At 52.2% G+C, this 24654-nt stretch overlaps 1 protein-coding gene across 1 annotated transcript; it reads right to left on the bottom strand.

Moving 5' to 3' along the window:
* On the bottom strand, positions 1 to 23285 carry RBP1 (retinol binding protein 1). Its single transcript, XM_037061181.1, is given in 6 exon segments — positions 1 to 241; positions 2041 to 2142; positions 22387 to 22565; positions 23019 to 23121; positions 23123 to 23239; positions 23241 to 23285. Coding segments are annotated over 6 exon segments (585 nt in total). The 5' UTR covers positions 23271 to 23285; the 3' UTR covers positions 1 to 187.
* Positions 23286 to 24654: the final 1369 nt, after the last annotated feature.

Below are 24654 nucleotides of genomic sequence, written 5' to 3'. Positions count from 1 at the left end.
GTCTTGAGCAGAGATCACTTTTATTGGGTTGGTTTTGTTTTAAGAAAAGGAAGAGACAAAGCCGAGAGACAGACTGCTAACAGATACCGAGGTGGCTGGACGTTTCTGCCCCATGCTGTGCAAAGAGTGGGATCCTGGCCCACGCATCCATGCCACTCATTCCTCTAGACCAAGCTCGACCCCGGCTTCAGTGCACCTTCTTGAACACTTGCTTGCAGACCACACCCTGCACTCTCATCTCCTGAAACAAAAACAGATGCTTGTCATTGGCCAGAGCAGGGTCACGCTTGGGGCTCAGTACATCTAGGGACAGCAGCTTTGAAATACTCAGCACCTGCTCTTTTCCCCAAGAGTTGGCCCAAACAAACCAATTCCTTGGAAAGTTGGTTGAACTGATCAGTGGAGGTCAGGCTATCACCTATAAATTGAGCTGGTTGAGAACCACAAACTGATCAACAGGACTGGCCCTCTGATGTTCCCTCTGCCTCCCCAAGGGGCCACAAGGCTCCAAGAACCTCAGGCCTAAACCCAGGCCAGAGTCTGTGTCCAGCCTTGGAAGAAACTAGGTCCAGACACAAGGCTTGATCATCCCCCCCCCACAAAGGACTCAATAAGTTGCCGCCGACTAGGGTGGCAAACTAGCACGGTGGTTCCAGGTTTTAGTTGCATGTTGGGGGCTTGACAAATGCCTGGGCCCAGGCGAGACCAGTTATACTGGCATCTCATTGGTTGAAGTACTGGAGTTGCTGTTTTTGAAGGCTCCCAGGTAGTTTTAAAATATAGCCAAGAAAGCCCACGCCCTGCCTATAGGGCAGCCCCTGCTGACAGCGGCCAGGGAGAATGACAGCACAGTGTTGCCAAGCCTTCCAATGTTATTTTGTTTGTTTGTTTTTGTGTTGGTTTTTTAAAGGAAGCTAGAAATCAGAATATTTATGTGACATCTCCTAAGTTTTAAATTGTTGGCTGAAGAAGTTTGAAGCCCACTGATGGCCAAATAAGACAGGCCTGTGGCCCCCAGTTTGCAGCCTCTGTCAGAGCCACAGAACTGTTGAGCTGAGAAGGCCAGTGGAGATCACATAATCTATACTCGTTTCTCTGCAGCCGAGGAAGTAGAAGCCCAGGGAGGAGACACTCAAGGTCAAGCACTACAGCCTCTGAAAATAAAGCCCTTATGCCTCTTAGCCCAGACCTGCATGTCCCAGAGCTCCTGCAGACGCTGATCTTTGCAGGACCTTTGTGTGGTAGGGTGGCATTTTGCAGGTGAGGCTGAGGCTAGGAAGGTGCCTACTCAAAGGCACCCAGAGAGTCAGGACTAGAACCCAGGTCACCTGGACCAAGCTACTTTCTTAGAAAGGAAAATAGTTGGGGAGTTCCAAGGGGACAGAAGGAGTGAGGAGAGGGCTCCTTTCAGAGGACATGTGTGAGTTTAACGCTGCAGGCACTAAGGCCCCTGCCCTGGGTTTGTGCGTGCCTTTCCCAGACAATGCCCGGGGTAGAAGTGGCTTTGACCAGAGGTGGCAGGCTGGAGGACCAGGTGAATGGGGCCCACACCTGAGCTGAGAAGGCTTCTTTTCCCCCACATAGATGGTTGCAATCATGTCTTAGAAAAGCTTAGAGAATTTTCCTAGGCTCTTATCTGCCACACTTTGCCATAGTGAAAATAGACATCATTTGGGAGTAAGTTTAGTTCTACCGCTTTCTAGCTGTGAAACTGGGATGTGAGCCTCCACACTCTGATCTCGAAAACAGGAGCCATACAGCCCTGGCCCATAGGGATGCTGAGAAAATGGAAACAGACAGGGATGCAAAAGCACTTGGCTCCACCGTCAGCTGCTCTTCCTCACCTCCTCCCTCTGATTGGACGGGTGGGTCAGCCTAGACCCAGGAAACACACACTCAAGCATCTTCTCCAGGCCCTTGGAGGAGAAGCTTCAGAGCACAACCAAGGCCCATGGGGCATTCTTCCATGGTCCATTCGAACTGCAATGGAGACCTTTAGGGCCCAGCCTGGCCTGCCCCAGCCCTGCCCCAGGAACCTACCAGGTGCAGCTCGTCACCCTCAATCCACTGGGTCCAGCCTCGTCCCTCCTTCTCACCCTTCTGCACACACTCGAGCTTGTCGCCGTCCCAGCTCACTGTGGTCTGCCAAGCAAAAAAAAAAAAAACAGTGTATGTGACTCTTGAGTGTGCAGACCCTGGAGGCTGGAGAAGGGGCAGCCCCAACCTCCATAATCCAGTCAATTTCAGTAGAGAAAATTTGTAGCCTAATGCCCCCTGTCCATCATTTGCTTTTATTAAAATATGTAAATCAGTTTTAAAATTACAAAACCCTTAATAAATTTCGTTTCAAAGGGTAAGTCGAGGGGAAATGTCATTGGGGTGGGCCGCCAGTGCGAAGGCTGAGAGTGGGGCTGGGGAGGGAGGAGAGGCTTCTGAGGGCTGAGTGGGCACGGGTGCGGGCGGGTGAGGCTGCTGTCCTCAGCTTGCTGGTGACAGGCAGGTTCACAGACTTCCCTGCCTGTCTCCAGAATTCATTTATTCATTTGCAAGGTCTTGGGACACCAAAAAGTCCCCACCCCTGACCTCAAAGAGCTGTTCATCTCATTGAGAATGACCTCAGATACAAAAACTGCAGGTAGGAATGGCGGCTCTTCCAGGCACTCCCTGCGCCGTCTCTAGATCCTCCCGGTTATCCCTTTGGAGCACGGATTAGCGCCTCCGTTTCACAGATCAGGTTAAGACACTTGCCAAGTCCAAGTCCATCCAGATGGTCAATGGCAGAGCCAGGTCGGAACACAGACCTGCGGGGCTCTGAAGCCCCCCTTCCCACTGAACTCACTGCTTCCCTAAGTGGCCCAAGGTCACCTGTTACAGACTAAGGTGGCAGGAATCCAGATGAGAGTCAGGGAGGGAGAGGCTCTGGGCGGAGGAGACACCAGGGCTGGGCCTTCCTGAAGGACAGAAGAATGGAGCTGAAGCAGAGGAGAGGAGGGGCTGGGGAGAGGGGTTACTGGGGGACCACCATGAGATGAAGGCACAGGACGAGACAGCAGGGACATGCTCAGGAAGCTCCTTGGGAGGGTTCCAGGGAACTGTGGGGGAAGGAGTGCAACACCTTGCCCTGTGAGTGCTTGCTACCACCCACCCCCACCCACCACCCTTGGGCCCTCACATCTTCCCAAGCAACGGCTGTCCTGCTGGGTGCTGGGTGAGCGGAAGGGAAGACAGCTCACAGGAGGAGGCCCAGCCTGTGCCAGTGGGAGACCTGGTAGTCTTGCTGAAACAGCAGAGGGCTCACCCAGAAACACGCCGGGGTCAGAGCGTTAGAGTTTCGAGGTGAGACAGTGCAGGAGCTCAGGGTCTAGACCGGGACCTGTGTGCGGGTACAGTGGGCATTGCCCCTTTGCGTAGCCACCCGCCTCCTTCCACACGGGCCCACTTCCCCGCTGCAGCAGTTAGAACTGTTTGCCCCTTGTTCACTGCGCGACTCTGGGCAAGTCCCTTCTCTGAGTCTCTGTGTCCCCATTGGTCACATTAGGCTGTCAGAGGCCATTGACTCAGAGGTCCTGGCTTTAGAGGTAAGGTTCTGGGATTCTTGTGTTCCCGGCTTTGCCTAGTGAGTCAGGATTTAGGAGAGAAGGAGAAATCTAGAAAATGGTTATGTGCGGTGAGTAGCCACTCTCCACAGGACGACCACCTTCCCCTGCCTCCCAGCCCTATCCCTTCTGGGTTTGCTGATCACTACTGCCCTCTGCTGTTGGGATGACACCTGCAACGATACACAAGCACAGGGGTGACAGGTGGAGCCAGCTGTGTTCCCCCAGCTTTGCACAGGAATAAATTCACTTCTGCTCCTGGAGCCTGTTTCCAGAGGAAGATGGGGCAGAGGAGGACTTGGGGTGGGGGCAGCGGTTCTCCCTGAAGAGCTCACTCAGGGTACATATCCAGCCTCATGCCAGAGAGAAGGTCCCACATCCAAGTGGGAACATAATGAAGTCAATGTCTGATGAGGTGTGTCATGGGTAATGACCATTAATGGTCTCAAGCCGCAACACACGAGGCCCCACTTGCTGGGTGCCTTGTCCATCTCAGGCCTGTGAAGGAAAGAGGGGACTGAGAAATCAGACAGCTCTCAACTTCAAAGAACTCCCAAGAACACGTGGCTTTGTCATCAACTGAACTTCTCTTCATGTGCTTATCCAGAAGTCTACTCTGCAGGGAGGGCTCCAGACTCAATCGGAGGCCAGGAGAGAATCGTTGGTTCTCGTATCATTGATACGCACACTTCTGCTTCTACTGGATATATGAGGGTCAGTGAGCACATTGATACCCTCTGGACTGCGAAACACAATAAATGCTCCAAAGACAGCCCAGCAATTAAAAGAATACCTGCAATCTTGCTTCTTCAGAGATAACTGCTCTAACATTTTTGGGTACTTCTGTCTGGTCTTTTTTCCTATTGATATGCATAGATATTTGCTTTCAAAAAATTAGAATTACATCATTTATGGTTTTGTACCCTAGTTTCTTTTACTTCTACAAATATTCTTCATTAGCATTATTTTAATTGTTACATAATATTCTGGAAATGGCTACATCATTTGTGGGGCTTAGCACAAAGTAAAGATGACGGGCTTCTTTTTAAAACACAATTAAGAATTTTAAGATGGTCCCTGGCTGGTGTAGCTCAGTGGATTGAGCCCGGGCCTCTGAAGCAAAGGATCACAGTTTGATTCCCAGTCAGGGCACATGCCTGGGTTGCAGGCCAGTTCCCAGCAAGGGACGCAAGAGAGGCAACCATACATTGGTGTTTCTCTCCCTCTCTCCTTCCCTTCCCTTCTAAAGATAAATAAATAAAGAAAAGATTTTTTAATTTTAAAAAGAAAAAAACTTAAAAAAATAAAATAAAATTTATTTAAAAAAAAGAATTTTAAGATGGGGACAGCAGAACATTAAACCAAGCGAGGGGCCCTTCGGAGCCTGGGGCCCTGAGTGACTCACACCCACAAAGCTGCTCCCTGTAGTATTTCACTGCACACACATACCACTATTTGGCCTGCTACCTCTTCTTAGACACTTAGGTTATTTATAACTTTGTGCTACTAGAAGTAAGACTTCCTTGTACACACAGTTCAAAACCCAAATTGTCTCCTTAGAATAAATTTCCTGAGGAAGAACTGTTGTGTTCCAGCGTGCACATATTTTTAAGGCTTTTCATAAGCACTGCCAACTTAAGCTCCAGAAAGCTCACACCTGTTTACTTTCTGACACCAACGTCAGAAAATGAGCGTGAAAGACATGTTCGCTAACGGTAAATCAGGCTTTGCTCCTGGGCTAGCATGTCACCCTTCCCAGATCATTTGGCAGCTTTTAACAGCGATCGTGTAGATACAAATAAAAATACCTTACCAAAAGAATGATTGATGCAGAATTTCAGGCATCGTGATAGACTGGTGAATACAGGGAGCAGGAGGCTCTCTGGGTACAGGGAATCCGTTCTCAGAGCCCCACACACCAGACCCCTTACAGAGAAGGATCCTTGACACAGAGACTCTGTCAGTGTCCAAAAGAGGCCCTTTTGCCACCTCACCTTCCGTGGAACCTAGTGAGTTGGACAGAACAGCCTACTCTCCCCTGAGTTGGATATACAGGGGAGGCTGAGCTCAGAGAAGTGACTTTCTCAGTGTCACCCCACTAGTGAGGGAAAGATTTGGGACTGGAGCATGGACCTTGCCTGACTCAGTGCCCCCTTATTTCCCAGCCCAGGGCAGAACACCCAACACAAGTTGGCTAAAGTCTTCGGGGGCTGCAGAAAGCACCTGGGCATTGTGCCAAGACCTGGAGTAGCCCCCAGGAGAAACACCTTTCAGTGGAGTCCAGCCATTGGTGGGTTGGAGTCCAGCCATTGGTGGTTAGGGCCCACCTCTGGCTCCCTGGGTGCAGGGAGCCAGAGGTGGGCCCTAAAGGCTTGTCCCACAGAGATCACCACCGAGAAGGGCTGAGAGACAGAGAAGTGCCAGATGTTCATGGCCCAGGGAGGCAGGTGCTTGGACTAGGGGAGAACAGAGGCCGCAAGAAGCTGCAGGAGGGCTCCTCATCTCAGGTGAAACATATTTCACTTCTCAAGTGGGAAGGCATTCCAAACAGAGTGAATAAGGACAAGCCAACCAGTGCTGTAAAGCTATTCTGGAGGTAAGGTGGGGGAGGAGCACGGCTGGTAAGTGAAAGGGGCCACAACACCAGACTAAACACAAAGACTGGGGCCTGGAGCATGTTGTCCATGCCTCCGGATGCTGCCTGTGGCCTCACACAGCCAGCCCCGCGGCTCTGATCTGTGGGGCGGAAGCATCAGGGAGAACACTCGCCAGGCAGGTCAGGGGTCTGCGGGGCTGCCCTCTGGGTTAAAGCGGCTGGAAGTTCAGCTATCACTCACACGAAGCTCCTGGGGCCTGCCCCCCCTACTGCACACCCGTATCCTGTTAAAACCAGTACATCGCAAAGGACATGTTTTCCGGAGCAACAGACCTGGGCCCTCTGTCCCCAGCCATGTGGACTGACTGGGCAAGGGGATTAACCTTCTCTGAGCTTCGGTGCCCTCACCCACAAAAGGGGATTAATAGGCCCTGCTGCGCAGACTGTTTCATTTGGTGGACCCCCAAAGATCACATGATATTCGTGCCCCTGCCATATTGACTGTGGGCTTGGCTGTGCGACTTGCTTTGGCCAGAAGGAAATTAGTAAGCACAACGGCAAGCAGAACACTTCAGAGGTGCTTGCACTTTGGAGGCGTGTCCTCTCAGAACCCCCTCCTCTCGGAACCCCGCTGCTGTGCTTAACGGAGTCCAGGCTATTTTACTGCAGAGAAACGCCATGTGGAAAGGCCCTGGAGACCAAGAAAGAAGCATTACTGCCGAAGAACCGAGTGCCCCAACTGAGCTTTCAGCTGCGCAGTCACGTGGAACTGAAGACCTGCCCAATCACCCCACGGATCCACAAGACTGAATGGTCGTTTTAAGTTACTAGGCTTTGGGCTGGTTCGTTGTGTGGCATTAGATACCTGAAAAGCTTACGTTACCAGGTAGTGCTGAGAATGAGAGGAACGTGCATCAGAGGCATGCGGCTGGCTCGCGAGGCCCGAGGTAGCGGTGGCCCTGGGGTCCAGGGCTCGGATGTGGATGGGGTTTGCTCGTTGCAGTTGAACAATAACTGACGTGTTTTGTTTTGTTTTGTTTTCAGTTAGAGGTTCATGAAGAGCTGATGGACGTGCCACTTATCGTGGCTAAATGTTTCCAAAGCTCCTTCCCTTCCCAGACTTGGCTCAACAGGGCGCTCGCAGGGCTGCCCGCTGAGCTGGGCACCAAGGAGCGCCGCTATGCTCACTTCCCGTAAAATTTAATTAGTCTTTGTTTAAGCAGAAGAGCTATTTGGAGACTTCCCATGGAGCGCTGTGATGACTCCAAAAATGTGATTTCGTTCCCCTCCCTCCACTCCCCTACATTCACTAGTGGTGGGGAGGGGCTTTTAAAGCTTTGTATTCTGTGGGAACAAGCCAGCCATTGCCCAGAGGATCGGATTTGTCCTAAGAACAGAAAAGGGGATGGGGAGTCGGGAGCAGACGATCACCTAAGAAACAACAGAGAAGAAAGAAGGAAGGAGGCATTGTTGCAAGGGGAATGGGTAATAAGCAATGGTCATGTGTTTTCTTGTTATACAAACCAAAACTTCTGAGAGCAACCTTCCCCAGGACCCAAGCAGAGATCCCTCTGTGACCTGCCTCTGCAGCAGCCCTGCCACCTCTGCAGACCTGGAGCGGCGAAGTCTGGGACAGGGATTCAGCTTGGTCCATGAATGCCAGATCTGAAAGGGTCCTTAAGGTCTGAGTCAACCTGGTTTTCTAGCCTGGCTTCTCACCACCGCTCAATGCATCGAGTCAGGGTCTAATGGGGGGATTTCAGCCCAAACGATGCTCCTGATGCTTTTCACGTGGCACAGGGAGGTGGTTATCCTGGGGACTGAGGTAGTCACGGTATAAACCATGGGAATGGGCACTGCTGCCTCCAGCCCCTCACCCACATTAGCTCTGGGACTTCGTCTTGGACATGGAGCCCAGAGAAACTCAAGGACAAGGGGGTGGGGTGTCCATACTCAACTCTCCTCCAAACAGTAATTCTCATCGTATAGACTACATTCGAGTCTGCAAATGGGCTGGGACCTAGAGCACGTTGGTTGTGAAGCAAAGCCAGTGTAACTTTTCTATTAAAAAACTAATAAATTCCAAAACTCTGACCTTGTCATCAGCTTTGCCAGAAAGACAGGCACCTACAGATGAATGAAGATAGCTTGGCCTCACTCTGACAAGGGACTGTCACTTTAAAAGCCATTCTCTAGCTCCCCTGACCACTTAGAAAGCCCGGCTGGCACTGCCACATGGGACCAGTGACACAGAAAACCTGACTCCCGCAGGCAGCCTGAGGAAGTATGTCCCGGGAAAGTCTTGAGGCCCCCTTGCCCTGTGCAAGTGACCTGTGCTGCCAGTGACAAACCATTCCCACTAAACGGGTCCATCTCTTGGCAGTGACCTGGCATGAACCACAGCTGCCCAAAACTTATGACATTCGTTACAGGTCCCACATGCCCAAATACCGCTCCAGTGAGCAGGGCTGGGAGGACCAGCAATCACTCTTGCCCACCCAGCGCTCTGCAGAACCAACCAGAAGGCTAGTTCTGCATCTTGTCTCTGGGGTTCCAGAGTCAGGTCACAATACAGCAGTTCTTGCCCATGGTGATTCTGCTTGCAGAAGCCAGAGCCAGGATTGATCCAAGTCTGACTCCAAAGTCTATGCTCTCTAAATTGGAGGGAGGGGGAGGGGTGTTGTTGGGAACCACTCTGCCTGGTTTCAGGAGTTGTAACTGCCCCTCCTGGCTGAGGCCGAGTGAGCGACCTCCGGAATGTGAGCCACAAGGAGACAAAGCTTGTCTCTGGTAGCAAACGCTGCCTCTGCTTCATCCCCTGCCCCCAACGCTTAGTCGGTTAGTTAGAGGCAGGTACAACGCCTCAGAGCGGGGGCAACCTAAGCCAGACATGATCACTTGGGAGGCCATCATGGAAGGACTCAGGGGGCTGCAACAAAGAGGGAGTGATGGACCCTTGCCCCCCAGCTATTCTGACAGCCCAAGTCCCCATTTCCATCTGAGAGAAGCACTTCTTGGCTCTAATGCACTTAAGCCTAAAAACTTATGATGGGGAAGGCGGTGCAGCCCCTTGCCAGCTAGAGCAGGATCCAGGGTGATCAGGCATAAGAAAGAATTCCTAAAGTCCTGTGAAACCTGCTTTGCTAAGAGTGCTTTCATTCATATGATAAGGGTCCGAGCAGGAAATGAGTGTGTCTCCCAAAGTTTCTGCAACCCCCTTACCTGACAGACACTGACTCAGACTAAACCCTCAGATTTCTTTGAAATGTTATCTACTGTTTGGTCCTTGCTGCCTGACATTGATTGATGAACTTTACCTATATTCCTATGTATTACAACCTAATAAACGCTGTTGAAGAAGAGGTTCTTGGTCTTTCCCCTCTGAGAGATTGCCCACCTCTCCTCCCCAAGCAGATCATGTCTTGGTAGTTTCACTTTCATCCGTGGTGGACGGGGGGACTTGTGAACAAGGTTGCCCCACAGGGTGTGAATCGGAAAACCAGACAGTGTGCTTTCTATACGTGATGTGAACCACTGCATGATGGAGACTGGCTATTCCTCCTGGAGTATGAGTTTCCTCTTTGAAGGCTTCTGGGACAATAAGGCGGTTCTCAGCCTCTGGAGCTTATGTTAAATAAGTGAGAAGATGGGAAGGGCAGGGAGGGTAACAGAACCTGCCAAATGCCTAGTAATGTGCTGGGAGGATTCCATAATGTTTCACTTGATCTTTAAGCTTTAGAGCAAATACAAACAAAGCTTAGTTGAGTAACCAGCCCAGGCTACCTAGGGGTTAGGAGTTGAGCCATCACTTAAACCCAGTTCTTTCTGGCTGAGAATTCTACGAGCTTCCTGGAGGGCGAGGCTGCTGCCTAAGTGGATGGGCTGGCTCCACTCCCACCGATCCATTCCTAGGGGGCTGGCAATTATCTAAAATCAGCACATTTAGGGGGGAAAGCCAATTCACTCTAAAAGCAGATTAAAACTAAATTAATAAGGCCTTAAAGTGTGAACAAGTAATTAGGGACATAATAGCTGTTAAAAGCAACTACTACAAACTAGTAAAGCCACAAAAAGGCTTTGTGGGCACAGGAGAATGCAATTCTAATACCACGAAGAAGCTTACAGCAAATGATAATAAATTCTTAGGGCAAACAAAATGATACAATGTTAAGACTTGTCTTGACATGTCATTTTCTAAATTCCTTAAACGTTTAAGAAAGTACCCACAATCAATTCGAAAACAAGAAACTGTCAGAGAGCTCAAGGCCCCATGAGGCTAAGGTTCTGGGTGGGGAGGAGGAAACCAGGGCTGGAGATGGGCGCAGGGCCCCTGCAGAACTGCACTCGGTCCTTCTGGGGGACCAGCGTTGAGGGTGGCCCTGAGGCTGGGCCCCGGCTCTGCCGGCAGTGTGGCCTGGAGGGGAGATAGACTCGTAAACCGCCGTGGACTCCACCTGTGTTCTGTGCTGGGATGGTTGAGGGGCACCCAACCCAGTCTGGGCTGTAATATTATTATTATTTCCTGGCGGAAATAAAAGGACCACTGCCATTATCACTGTCACCACTCATCTTAATGACACACTGAGTACACACTAAGGGTGGGGCAGGATGTTAAACAGGACGTGGGTCACAGCAAGTTGATTCTTTAACCCTCCTGGACCACTTCTGCTTCTCCCCACTTTACAGAAGTGGCGACTGAGGCTTTAAGGCCACCTACCCAGGAAGTGGGGAGATGAGATTTGACCCCTGTAGCACCCTTGGCTACTGCGCTCTGCCGTTCCCTGATCTAAGCTGACCCCTGAGTGAGCGGTGGGGTTTTGCAGCACAGTTCTGTGCAAGGAAACAACATTCTGCAGTCGTGCGTTCCACACCCGCACACCAGCGTTGGGCGCTGGAAACAGAGGCAGGTCAGCGAGGACCCTGCTCTCAGAAGCTCACACACCCCTGGAGAAGAAGACGAGCAGACAGAGACTTCCAGCAGGACAGGAAGTGCTGGCTAAAGGCAGGTGATGGTGGATGTGCAAGCCGGAAGGCACGTCCTCAGCCTCTGAAGCGGGGACAGAGTTCACGCAGGGAAGGGTGCCTGGAGGAGACAATACTGAAAGCAACGCTGGAAGTGACACCAAAAAACAGCACGTAGGTCAGGTTAAAAAGTAGCATTTGAAAAAGATGCATCTGGGACTCCCAGATAGAGGGGAGAGCCTGGACAGATGCAGGAGGGCAGGGCAGCATGAGCGGGGCTTCTAAACGGGCTTGCCTGGCTGGGCTCCCTTGGCCTGACCCTCCCCGCGGAGCCTGATCCTGCACCTCCAACCCCGGAATTGACTGAGCTCGCTCACAGCCCTTCTTCTTCCTCAACTTCGCATCTCTGTGGCTCTGACAAGCCAAACCTGGTGCGATGGAAAAATCCAGATATTTGCTCATCCAGCAGGCAGAGCTGGCTCTGCTACTAGGGCCAGAGCAAGGATTATTAAGCCCATCGGAAGGGAGGGTGGGGAGTAAGGACTGGCCGTCCAGCCAGAGTGCCCGGAGGGGCTCCGCAGAGCAGAGTCCACCCTCTGCTTCTGATCTTTCTGGGAGAACAGACACAAACAGCTCCCAGAAGATAAGAGCTGCTGGTTGGGTAACCGGGGAAGAGAGGGCAGGCCAGGAGCTTTTGACACAGTGCTCCTGGGGGCCTGGGGGCCTTTTAGTCACAGAGGGACACCGGCCCCCACCTTAGAATCAGTGGCAGAGAAAACTCGCATTCCCGTCCGTTGAATGAATGGCAGGAAAACATTCTAGGTACCCTTATAATTTTTCAGACAGTGAACACCCTTTTCTTGTTAGACAAAATATCTCAGGCAATGTGGCTGTTTATTCTTCCATAGAGTAGTCTTATAGACTTGGGTCAGCCCCTGGGCTGACAAACACCCCAAGTTCCTCAGGCCAGGAGCACTTGGTCATCACGCCCAGGGCCATATGGCCCATAAGAGTGTCGGTCAGGGTTTAAACCCCCTTCTGCTTCTGCCCAACTCTGAACCCATGGCCTGCCCTGCGTTCCCACACGGCCATCTTGCTGCCACGGGGGCTGTCACCGTGGAGCGGCACCTACCTGGCAGGCTGCAGGCTGGGTCAGGCCCAGCCCTCCTGCCTTTGCTGGGCCTGCAGGAGAGAACCAACGACAGCCGTGGGCAGAGGCAGGTCTGAGCTCCAACCCATGCCCACCTTTCAGGCTGCATGACGCTGAGCAATCTACTCCACTTTCTGAGCTCTATTTTTTCATCTGCAAAATGGGCTAATGAGTTTGCCGAAGAACAGAACCATAGGAGGAAATGGAACAAGCGGCTGCGAGGACCTATTTCAGTGCTGGACACACAAAATACTCGGTAAGCAGCAGTTCCCCTCTCGAGCTTGCCCAGCCCGTTTCTACAGGTGTGGGGAGGTGTGTGACCCCTCAGGCCTGCCTCCGGTCACGTGGGCCCTGCCTGCTTTGCTCTGGATGGCCAGGTGTCCCTTCACAGGTCACCACCCCCTGAAATTGTCTTTTGGAGGACATGGTTTATAAGGTGAAGAAATTAATAACGACGCATACTGCCAAGCAGTTGAGTGTGGGCTTTCCCACATCTACTCCTCACCTTTATAATAGTCCCATTTCACAGACAAGTAAAGGCACAGAGAAGTGAAGGAACTCGCTTAAGGGCACTAGGTTTTAAGTGGCAGAGGTGGGATTCCAAAGATGACAGTGTGGCTCCAGAGCTAAACTGGTTACTATCAGCCAGGCGGCCAGGCCCCGCCTCCGAGGGGGCCAGGCTGTGGCTAAGCAAGAGCCTGAGGGGAAGAACTGCCCTCCACCCTTGAAGCTGGGGTTCTTGGCCAGCAGGGAAGCCTCCATGGGGGGTAGAACGGAATGTAAACCAGACGCCACTCCCAATGATTCCACCGCACGGCACTACCCTTCATCGGGAGACACTGCGTTTGTGAGTTCAAGAGCTTTACAGAGAAACAAATCCAGAGCTTTGACCCCTTAACACAACAATGACTCCATCTCCCTCCGGCAACACTCTGGAGTCAGACCACCAGGATCCAAAGCCTGCTCCGCCAGCTACCTGATCTCAGACAAGAGATACCTGCTCTGCCTTTCATTGTCTTCACACATAATATAGAAAGGATTTTAGCATCTCCATCTGGGAGTCGTGAGGTTAGAGGATGAAGGCATGGAAAGTGCTGAGAACTGCCAGCCCGTGGGGAATACCAGGCAAACTTTGACTGTTATCAAATGACAAGTGGATCTGGCAGTGACAGAATGAATGGCTGCCATTCATATAGTTTGAGGGTCTATTTCTACTCAACCCTCATCTGACAAACACATTGGAGCCCACTGTGCTGAGCGCTGGAGATAAAAGGGGTAGCGCCCTCCTAACCTCAGATGCATTAACAAACGTCACAGGCGCCCAGGAGCAGCGCCTGCAGAGAGAAGCAGTGAGGCAGAAGGCGAGGATGAGGGGCTGGGCAGCAGGACAAGACGGATGGAGCAGTTAAATGTGGGCTGGTCTTGATCAGCGAGTAATTATCCTCCTGCAGGAGGAGGCAAGGGCCTTACCCCAGGGAAGTGAGCAGAGAAATGCAAAAGGGGTTGGCAAGGGAAGGCACCTGCGAAGGGTGAGGGGACGCAGTGAGAAGTGTGAGGGAGGGAGTGGGGCCGGAGAGGCCGGCGTGGCCACATCCTGCAGACCCTGGGTGCCGCTGGCCTTGCCTGTCAAGTGCTGGGGCGTCTCCGGGGTTTTGAGCTTAGAGAGGCACGATCACATTCCCCTTCTAGAAGGGAAAGGATGGGCTGCCGTGTCGAGGACAGTGGAAGGGAGATCAGTGCGAAGACGCTGCAGTCATTAAATGCAATAATCCATGGAAAGTGCTAAGCCTGGCACACAGTAAGCACAAGAGATGCTAATTGTTATTATTATTACAGGCAAGAGACAGGCAGAACTGTGGGGATGGCGAGAGGGATGCTAAACAGCAGAATCTATGGAACTTGTTGGCTGATTACCCATAAACGCTTTTCATTTATCCTCAGTGATCATTTACATGGCTATGTGGCGGCTTGTGGAATTAAACACCACAGTTCCTAACCACCCGTGGTTATCTGGTGCTTCGGGACACCAGCAGGAGGCAGCCTGCTCTGTAGAGCATACAAAGAAGGAGTCAAGAGACCTGAAGACAGATCACCAGGGGCAGGTCCCCCCCGGTCTCTGTCGTGGAGTGGGAGAGCAGCACCCCCTCCAGGATTGCTGGGGGATTGTGTGATACAGGTGGACTGCTAGGGCAGGGCCTCACACAGCAGCCTCACCTGGTGGCTATGCTTGTGTGGGTTGTTGAGGATCATTACCACCCAGCTACACAGCCCTCCACACAAATAGATACAGTTTTTTTTCTTTTGAATGATTTTCCTGGAATATAATCCCATTAAGTGGGACCTCTCAGTCAATGAGTAAGACGACTTTTCTGACTCACTGTGCATTGCAAGATGGGATTTTTCTCCCCTTGTTTTCTGAGTTCAAGGCCAGTTGCAAGGCTGGCAAAGGTGGTTTGTACAGCCTGGGTCCCCTCCAGCCCTGTCTCCTGCTTTCATGTGCACCTTGTTTACACAGTTCTTCCCCAGAGAGCTCCCACATTGTCTTTGGACCCTTGCCAGGAAAGGAGGGGGAGGCAGGCTAGAAGGAGAGACTTACTAACGTCCAGGTATTAAAGAGAGCTAGCTAGCACTCTAAGGTTTCTGCATATTAAAGGAAAAGCCTAGAGAAGTCTTTGGTTAGCCAAAAGAAATGTGCTCTGATGGAGGCATTTCGGACAACACAGAGACCTGGGGTTCCCCTTTGTGGGGACAAAGATGTCTGTGTGTATGTATGTGTGCCCCAGCACAACTCAATTTACACAATAGAGACAGCAACGGAAATGCTTCCCAGGGAGGAAGCTATTGTGACCCAGAAATGGCCCTCGCTCTCAGAGGTTTCAATCAACTCCAGGTCAAATACGACTACACCCCCGTGACATGTGAAATGTCTGCAATAGGACCTGGGTGGCAGGGGCTGGTTTCTAGAGACTCCCATGGGGAAAGGGGACACTAAGGACAGTCATCAGCTTACAGAGTCTGCATCCCTGCAGCAGAGGGTGGGGGGGAGGTTTCCTGACCCACCCACCCCTTCAGGCTCCAGGCCCTGAGGAGCCAGGGGTCTGGGTTGACTACGAGAACCTAGAAGTCCTTAGAGCCCAGGGTGGTAAACCCTGGGTCCAGGGTATCAGGAGGGCTCTGGCCCTCTGGTGCACACAGCGTCGTGGCTTCACGAGGCACCGTCCTCTGCACTACCTCTAGGGCCCTCAGAATTTGCCCTGTAGGCAGCAACCATGATGCCCGTTTTGCAGATGTGAAAACAGAGGCATTATTGTGTCCAATCATCTAAGGTCACCCTCCTCCACACCTTCATGCCTTGTCAACACTGCCTGCCTCCAGGTTGCAATCAGGCTCATGGTAAACACCAGCCCTCAGCAGAGCTCCAATGGCGGGGAGGGGGGTGGCTTGTAATAGAGGCTTTTATGTAGTTAGAACCCTTCCTCTATGACCCACTGGCTGGGTGACCCCGGGTTCCAAAGGTTCTTAACCTCTCAGCCCCTGCTTCTCATCTGTAAAGCAGGAATCACGATGGTTGTGGGAACCAAAAGAGAAAACCTGCTAAAACCATTTGGTGGTACAAGCACGACATTTACTAAAGTCTGAGTACATGGTATTTCCCTTTGTGCCGGCCTCACAGAAACCAAAACCTAACAAAACACCGTGACTCTTGAAAGCTACTTGGTGAATTTTACTTGGGGGATTTTAATTCTTCTTTTAGTAATCCTCAAAAGCATGCTGCCGACACGATTTCAAAGGTCAGAGAACTCTAGCTAAGACGTGCAAGAGTCTCCGTGTTTCCCTCCTGGGAAGCCCCCAGCCGAATGCCGGCCGACTGGGCACAGCCGCTCCCAGAAACGGCCAAATCCGACGGCACGTGCAGCTCTGCAGCCCAGGGAGTTGTTTCTGCCATTGGCATGGTATGTTTTTAAAAAATAAGAACCCCCCAATCTCTTTAATGAATCAAGAACAAGAGCAGAAAGCTGGCAAGTTTATGCCCAAGCCTCGACAGCAGTTTGGTGGAGTTCATGTGCCCTTAGATGGGTGGTGGCTGACGGGCAGGTGAAAGTAAGGAAGTCAAGGAGGGAAGGGAAGGCATCGGAGAAGGTTAAAAGGGACAGAATTCAGAGATCCGTAAGTGCTGATATAGAAAGATGCCTAAGAAATATCACTGAGTTAAAAAAAACAATACACTGAGAAGTGGGTCTTTCTCTCAGTCCCTCCCTCCCCCGTCTTTTGGCTTTACAGACATTGACCAATTCATTGACCAACTGATCGAGATTCCCAGACAGACCACCAGAAACAGTAACAGGAGGAACCTCTGGGGAATGGGAGTCAGGCCGAGAGCGCAAAGGGGTCCTTTCCCTTTCAGTCGACTCTCTCCTGGGCTATTTGAATTTTTCCCTTTTACAATAAAAACAAAGAACCCCACAGAGGGGCGGAGGCCTTGAAGCAGAAGGCAGCCTCTGTGGAAGGGGTCATCCTGAGTTCAGAGCTGGACAGGAAGGCAGGGCCTCAGCCGGGGAAGAGGCAACTGGCTGCTTCGTGAACAAAGCCACCCCCTCCAGGGAAAAACCTGTCCCGGTGCCCATGGTGGGATGACAAATGGCCCTTCTGCCACCACCATGCAGAGCCAGGCTGACGGACGGCTGCGATTCCTGGCCATTCCTGGCCGAGGCTCCCTCTTCTCCTGCAAAAGCCACTCCTGCTGGGGGAGCTGAGAACAAAGAACCCAGTCATTCCTCACTCGGAGGGATTCCCTGGTCCTGGAATGGGGAACACAGTTTGAAGTCGAGAAGCGCTTTCCTTTCTCAAGGTTCCCCACCCAAGGTCTCGAAAACCTACGGCTGCGAGATTCAATAAATGATAATGGTTTCAAACGGGGCTGGAGACTGTGTCTGAGCGGGTACCTGCGTGCAGGAGGCGGTGGAGAAAAACCAGTTCCAGTCTATGAAGTTCTACCAAAATGACTGTTTCTGCTGCTGTGGGCTATGTAAAAGCTGAAGAGAACGGACTGAAAATGGGAGCTGAGTTACTGACTCTGGGCTACACCGACCTGAATCTCTCTACACCTCAACCTGGGAAGATCGCAGAGCCATTTCAGGTGGTTCTGGGCACGGATGGCAATGTCCCCGGGGGTCAGGGGATGGGCTAAACCGGCCAGCGGTACCTGGCTCTCTCCACCTGGTTTTAGAAAGATGCAGACACAGAGAAGTTTCTTTGCTCCAGAGCAGTGGACTGAAGGCTCTAGTTGCATCAGAACCACCTGGCGGGCGCACTGAAACCCAGGTCGCTGGCGCCACTCCTGGAGTTTCTGATTCAGCAGGTCAGGGGTGTGGCCGGAGAACCTGTGTTTCTGACATTCTCCTGCTTTGGCCAGTGCTGCTGGCCTCCACTCAGGGAACCACTGCTGTGAGGAGCCTGCAGCACACACGGTGACGATGGGGCACACGGTGACAATGGGCCGGCTGATCCTCCACCTCAGGGAACAGGGTGGGATGAGTGGACTTCGGGAACCTGGACAATGTCCCATCTAAAGGGAGCAACTGTGACAGTGTCCCAGGGAGCCATATGGCAAAGAAATAATCACTCGCCCAGCATTTTTAGCGTCTTGATTTTTTTTTTGGTAATAGCTAGAAATATGGATGTTTTTTTTTCTATGAAATTTGGCAATCTCTGGCAATCATTGGTAACTGGCTTTGAAATTTTTCAAATATTGTGCAGGCCAAACTAAATACAACTGTAGGCCAGATTTTGCCTTCCGGCTAGGAACCTTATCTGCATTCCTGGGGAAGAGGGGCAGCTTGGAGATCTCCCAGCCAGGCGGCCTTGGAGAGGAACAGAGGAACGTCAGCCTGACCACGCCTCCCCCAGCACTGCTCCCTGGGGCTTGTTGGGGCCTTGTCTAGGCTCCATGTCTCCTCCCCATCACTGTCCTCTCCTCTGGCCACATCCTGCACTTCAGCCACACTACAGTCTTCCAGACTGCATCTCTCTCATCTCCTTAACCTCCTCCCAGCCAGGCCTTTGCTGACCACGGTTCCCTTGGCCGGAATGTTTTTACCCCTTCGCCACACCTGCCCTAATTCTTACTCGTCCTTGAAGGCCCCACTCAGCTGTGATCTCTCCCTGGGAACCTTCCATGACCACTGCTGCCCCAAAGCCTGGGCCCTATGCTCCTTGGCCCACTGGGCTTCCATCACAGCACTGGGCTGTATGGCCTGAAGGTCCTCTGTCTCCTCCACTGGCCTCGGTGCTCCAGGAAGCCTCCCTGCCTCGGTGTCCCCACACTGAGCCCCGGGCCTGCTGTGGGACGGGTCCAAAATAGCATGTACCAAATGCTGCTCTCTTGGCCTTGGCCTTCCTCTCACCCCCTTCCTGCCTGCCTGGATACTTTCTGTGTATCCTTCAAGCCACAGCTCAGACTCAGCTTCCTGTGGGAACTTCCCCTGACCTCCCAGAGCCAGGAGGGGGTCCTTCTCTGCTGGTCCTTTCTCCATGCACACGATCACAGTAGGACAGGCAGCTTTGATCTGGCTCGCCCACTACCCTGAGCTCTGTGAGGTCAGGACTCTCATGTGATTCATCTCAGTAAAATAGACAGGGGCTGCAAAGACAGAGCAAGCACCTTGAAATCCCTCCTTTGGTCATAGGACCAAGAGAGGAATGAACAAAACCTGAAGGAATGATCCCCTGTGCAAAGTGACACCTTTGTAATGTGCTGGGAAGAACACGTTAGAATGAATCAACCTGATGCTGAGAACAAACTGGCTTCCTCCCAGCTGCTGCTTCTGGCTGGTGGGTGCAGCGTGTGTGGCACAGAAGGGGCTGCCGCCCTGCTCAGGACCCCTGAGGGCCCCTCCACACACAAGCCTCAGGGTGGAAGGCTGCTATAATTCCTTCCACCCAGGAGGGGCCAAAGAGAAGCCTGTGCAGAGGGGCCGTCTCTCCCGCAATGGGCAACAGCAAGGTAAGTGAGTGGCCATCTTGTGAGTCCTGGAACAGCAAAAGTGACCACGAATCCCACCCAATTTCCTCTAGGTTGCCCAACTGCTGGGCTCCTGATCTGCTCACCTGCCACTGTCCCACCGCTGGGTTAAGAAAACAAGGTACAGAAAATAGCATAGACAGTAGGTAGAAAATAGATAGGGGGTAGGGCAAGACTAGTAGGGGAAATATAGAATCTAAAGAACTTGAGACACGTGGTCATAAACTAAAAGGGGGGAATGGTGGGGGAGGGGTGTGCAGGATGGAGGGGAATGAAGGGGGGGAATAAAACAACTGTAATGGTATAATCAATAAAATATATTAAAAAAAGAAAACAAGGTAGCTACGTGTCCCTTCTTTTGTGTCCAAACCCCTCCCTTCTACCTCCTGTTCTTCTCTAATCAAATACAGAAGTGACACTCTCCAGAACTCCTCCGGGGATCCCCTCCTCTGGGTGTTTCCCTTTGTCCCCACTGATGCCACCGTGTCTGGACTATTTGTGTGTCTCCACCATAGAGACCCTGGGCTTCTGAACAGCAGGGACGGTGCTGTGCGGGCTGCGGCCCCGCGCCTGGTGCAGCGACTGCTATGTGTCAGGACAGGGGTAGGTACCGGGCAGTGGCCGAGGGCAGGCACTCTGGTGCCGACGGACCAAAGTCAAATCCTCCCTCCGACATTTACCCTGCTTCCCCGAGACCACATGACAAGTCCTGCCTCAGTTTTCTTATTTGTAAAATGTTGTGAAGACTGAATTAAAGTAAAATGTGAACAGTACCTGGGATGTAGTAAGCACTTGATGAGCATCAGCTAGTATCCTAGGTGATCAATAAACACTTTACACATTAAGGGAACAAATAAAAGTGTGAAGATAATTAGCCAGGTACAAGCCAATACTTTCCAGAGGTTGCGGGTGACCCAAAATAAAGAGAAATGTCTTTTTTGTGTGCTGTGAGTTCCCCAGGAGTGAGCTGGGGGGCAACTGTTCTCACAGGGCAATTCCATGCAGTGGCCAGGGGCAGATCTTGGGCAGCGCTCTGAAAGGCATGGCCGCCCCCCCCCCCCCCCCCCCCCCGGTCCCTGCACCAGGACAGACCTTTCTCACTGTGAGCATCAGGCAGGTTAAGTGACCTCAGGTCTTTTCAAGGCACAGCCTGGCATTTCCCTACAACAACACTGCTTTCTCCCACCAGTAGCCTCTCCAAGGACACTCCCCGTGTGCTATCCCCGCTTCTGCCATCGTTCCACACAGNCAGTTTTCTTATTTGTAAAATGTTGTGAAGACTGAATTAAAGTAAAATGTGAACAGTACCTGGGATGTAGTAAGCACTTGATGAGCATCAGCTAGTATCCTAGGTGATCAATAAACACTTTACACATTAAGGGAACAAATAAAAGTGTGAAGATAATTAGCCAGGTACAAGCCAATACTTTCCAGAGGTTGTGGGTGACCCAAAATAAAGAGAAATGTCTTTTTTGTGTGCTGTGAGTTCCCCAGGAGTGAGCTGGGGGCAACTGTTCTCACAGGGCAATTCCATGCAGTGGCCAGGGGCAGATCTTGGGCAGCACTCTGAAAGGCATGGCCGCCGCCCCCCCCCCCTCCACGGTCCCTGCACCAGGACAGACCTTTCTCACTGTGAGCATCAGGCAGGTTAAGTGACCTCAAGTCTTTTCAAGGCACAGCCTGGCATTTCCCTACAACAACACTGCTTTCTCCCACCAGTAGCCTCTCCGAGGACACTCCCCGTGTGCTATCCCCTCTTCTGCCATCGTTCCACACAGCAGGCTCACACTCACTCCTGACCACCTTCATGAGTCAACAAGAGGATGAGCCCCCCAGGCCTGGGGCTCCTTATCCCCAGGCACCAACACTCCTCAACCACAATCCTGGTAAGCCTCGGCCACCTGGTTTCTGCAAAGCCTACCAGCAGAGAGGAGCTGGCAGAGAGCAGGAGTGTGGGCTTCAAAGTCCAAAGACCTAGGGTTCAAATCCCATCCCTTGCAAGTCTCTTCCCCTGTGGAGCCTGTTATTGCCTAATATGGAGTGACTAAGCTCTCCCTCCCTGGGCTGTGCACAGTGCAGGGTGTGCAGCAGACACCCCCCGCCCTGCCGTGGATAACGGAAAGGGGACGAGGGAAGGACAGGGGGGCAGGGCCTCATCAATAAGCACAAACTATTGGCAGCGCTGGACTCAAGGCTGTGAAAGGGAGACTGGGAGCACCCTGACCTCCCAGTGACCCGAGAATGTTGTTGATGGAGGCCTGGGGCTGACCTTCCGGGGTTTGCTGTGACAGCACTAATTGGGGTCTCTAGGTCACCAGCTTCCCACCCTTGGGAGCAGGGTCTCCCTCCCCCACCCCCACCCCCACTGCTGAACCTCTGGCAGGAGCTGCAAAGGAGCCGACCTTCCCAGTAGGTGCTGGCTGCGAGGTTCAAAGGAGGCTCAGCTGCACACCAGCAAAGATAGGTGGGAAAGGGGATGGCCAGGAGCCAAGGCCCTGTTTTGAGGAGGAGAAGGGGCAGGTCAGAAGACTCTGACAGAGATCACAGTGCTTCCTGGGCTTCAGGCTAGATCATATAGGAAGTTCACATCAAGAGGGCTTCCTGTGTCTCTTCTTCATTTCCTCATTCCACCAGCCCACAGTGCAGCCAGAGAACAGTCAACAGACATGCCTGGAGCTCCAGTCCAGCCCCTCCCTAGTGGAGTTACTCCAGGCATCTTACTTCCTCTCTTCGAGAAGGTTTTCCCATCTGCTAAATGGGTGTGTTCACTCATACCTCCCTCCCTCAAAGGCTGCTGGGAGGAGGTGAAGTCAAGTGTATAAAAAACATGACTCAGTGTTGGGACACAGTGGAAACTAAACAAACCTAAGTTTTTATAACTATAGCCCTCCGGTCTGGAGGACCAGGATGCTGGATGAGTGGGTGGTGCCTACCTTGGGGGCTGAGAGTGCCGAGATCCCTGGTTCTTAAGAACACAAGGGCCCCTGTTCCCCTCTCAAATTAATTAGCCTTCGGTCAGGCCCCTTGGGCAGGAGATGTCTGGGTGTATGTAAATCCTCACCATGCACTTGCGGTCATCTATGCCCGTCAGATCCTCCTCAAACTCCTTCCCAACCTGGAAGTCCATGATGTAGTTCCTAAAAGTGCTCAGCGTCCGGATGATCATGTGGTCGCCATCCTGCACGATCTCTTTGTCTGGTTTCAGCAAGTTGGCGATTTTGCGCAAGGCCACGTTGACATCTGCAGGGGTGCAGGTACAGAGGGGGGCAAAGAGTTGACCAGAAAACCCAGAGACCTGTTCCTAGGGTGGAGGGATCCCTGGGCCCATTCCCCCGGGGAAAGACGGCTGTGGTTCCCTTTCGCTGGCACTGCCTCTGCGCTCAGCCAGTCTGTGCCCTTTAAGACTTTTCTGCTTTTTTTGCACCAAAGTTTCCTGCCCTATGCTAACCCTTTAAAAACAAAAACTAGGAAACCAAGCCCAGCTTTCATAACGAAATTGTTCACGTCTAGAGCCAGCTATCAGATATTTACCACCAACAAACCTTAACAACCCCCATCCTGCAACAGCAAGCCTGCTGGCCACCCTGGGAGCCCCCCCGCAGCTGACGCCCTTTCTGCGCAGGCTCTGGGGAGCGGCCCCTCCGAGGGGTTCGCGGGGCGCCCCCGGGCCCAGCTCCGCGAGCAGTGGCTTACCGAGCGCGCGCAGGTACTCCTCGAAATTCTCGTTGGCCAGCATCTTCCAGTACCCGGTGAAGTCGACTGGCATTTTGGGGGGCGACTGGGGCCGGACGGCCACGGATCGGGCGGGAGCAGCTCTAGGCTCTGCCGGGGCAGCAGCTACCGAAGCGACCCGGCTGGTGGGCAGCCCGGAAATGTGCGCCCTCAAGTGGGGCGGCGACAGCTGGATTCCGAGAGAGCGCGCACAAAGCGCGCAGGAGGATCCATTGTAGCCGTCGCTCCTCCTTCCTTAGCGGGGGCGGGGGATGTTGGAGGGCTAGGTTTGTCACCGGCTCGTGGCCAGCTCTTTCAGACCTTCAGTTCCCTTTCCTATGAAGGAAAAAATGGGGCGGGGCGAAGGCTGTTGCTTTGGATCCAACTTTTTGGTTCCTGCAAGATTCCTTCAAAAGCCATGAACTTCTCACATTCAGCGGCGACTTGAGGACTGGGAAATAGTTTCCGGTTTGCTGCACCGCTTAAGGAAAGAGGCCACTTTATGGGCCTTTGTCTACAGCCCCGCGCGCGCAGGGGGTCAGGCCAGTGGCGCCCAGTCAGCGTCTGGGAAAGTGGGACAGTTGAACTCCAGGTAAGAAAAGTGAGGCACTCTTCACATCCCGCCCACAAAGAAAAGCAAGGTTGATGTTGTTTGAAGTGTGGCTAAAAAGGCCTCCTGGGCGGTTCTGATGCACAAGTTTGGAATCCACAAGCTTTATGCAAATGTAAGCAGTTATTTATACACTGTTGATTTTATCTCTCCCCCATCACCTAATGACAGCGCAGCACACTGCGCTTTGCTTTTTTCACTTAATATATTCTGGAGACCCTTCCACAGCTGTACAGGGACAGTATCCTCATTCTTTTGCAGGATACCCCCTTGTTTATCCAGCTTGTCCCCCGTTCATTCATGGGCACTTGTGGATACTTTCCAGTGCAGGTCTTTGACCGCATCTCATTTCCCACCTCGGGGATGTGTCGCCGTGCTTTAAAACCTCTCTCTGCCAACAAGGAGATGACGTCATCATGCGGGTTGACTTTTTGACCCTCTATTAAAGACTAAGTATCTTTGAAATTGCTTTTTGCACTGTCAAACCTGTAGAGAATTTTTTAAAGAGTTTATCTGAGCCAAATTGACGACAATTGCCGGGAAGCAAAAAATCTCAAGGGACTGAGAAATGCCCTGGAGAATAGCAATTTAACACATTTTATACATTATAATCAAAGGAGGAGCCAGAAGGGGGTCACATGAAATCCATTGGTGATAGATTAGGGAGGCGGGAGACACGGGAGCAGGGAAATTTCTGGGATTGGATAAAAAGTGAATGGAGAGACACGTGCTTCTTTCACATTGGTGGGTGTCCCGGAGTTAACAAGGAGCGTTCACCCCACAGAGAGACGGTGTAGGGGCGGGGACAAGATGACAATGCGGGGCTCTGGGGTCTCTGCTTGGGTGGGAGGTTGTGCCCTGGGGTGTCCTGAAGAAGAAAATTATCTTGACTTTCCAAAGGTGTGTTATCTGGAATGCAAGAAGATGAAAGACTCAGTTAAGGTAAATATTGACCTTTTTTAGGGAAAGATTCTGGCCTAGGACATGACTGTCAGCCAGGAACTGCTT

This window comes from Sturnira hondurensis, unplaced genomic scaffold, assembly GCF_014824575.4.
Source record: "Sturnira hondurensis isolate 20B ecotype Veracruz unplaced genomic scaffold, ASM1482457v3 Scaffold0013299, whole genome shotgun sequence".
NCBI lineage: Eukaryota > Metazoa > Chordata > Mammalia > Chiroptera > Phyllostomidae > Sturnira > Sturnira hondurensis.
Note: the sequence above shows the minus strand (reverse complement) of the source record. Positions and strands in the feature narration are given on the sequence as shown.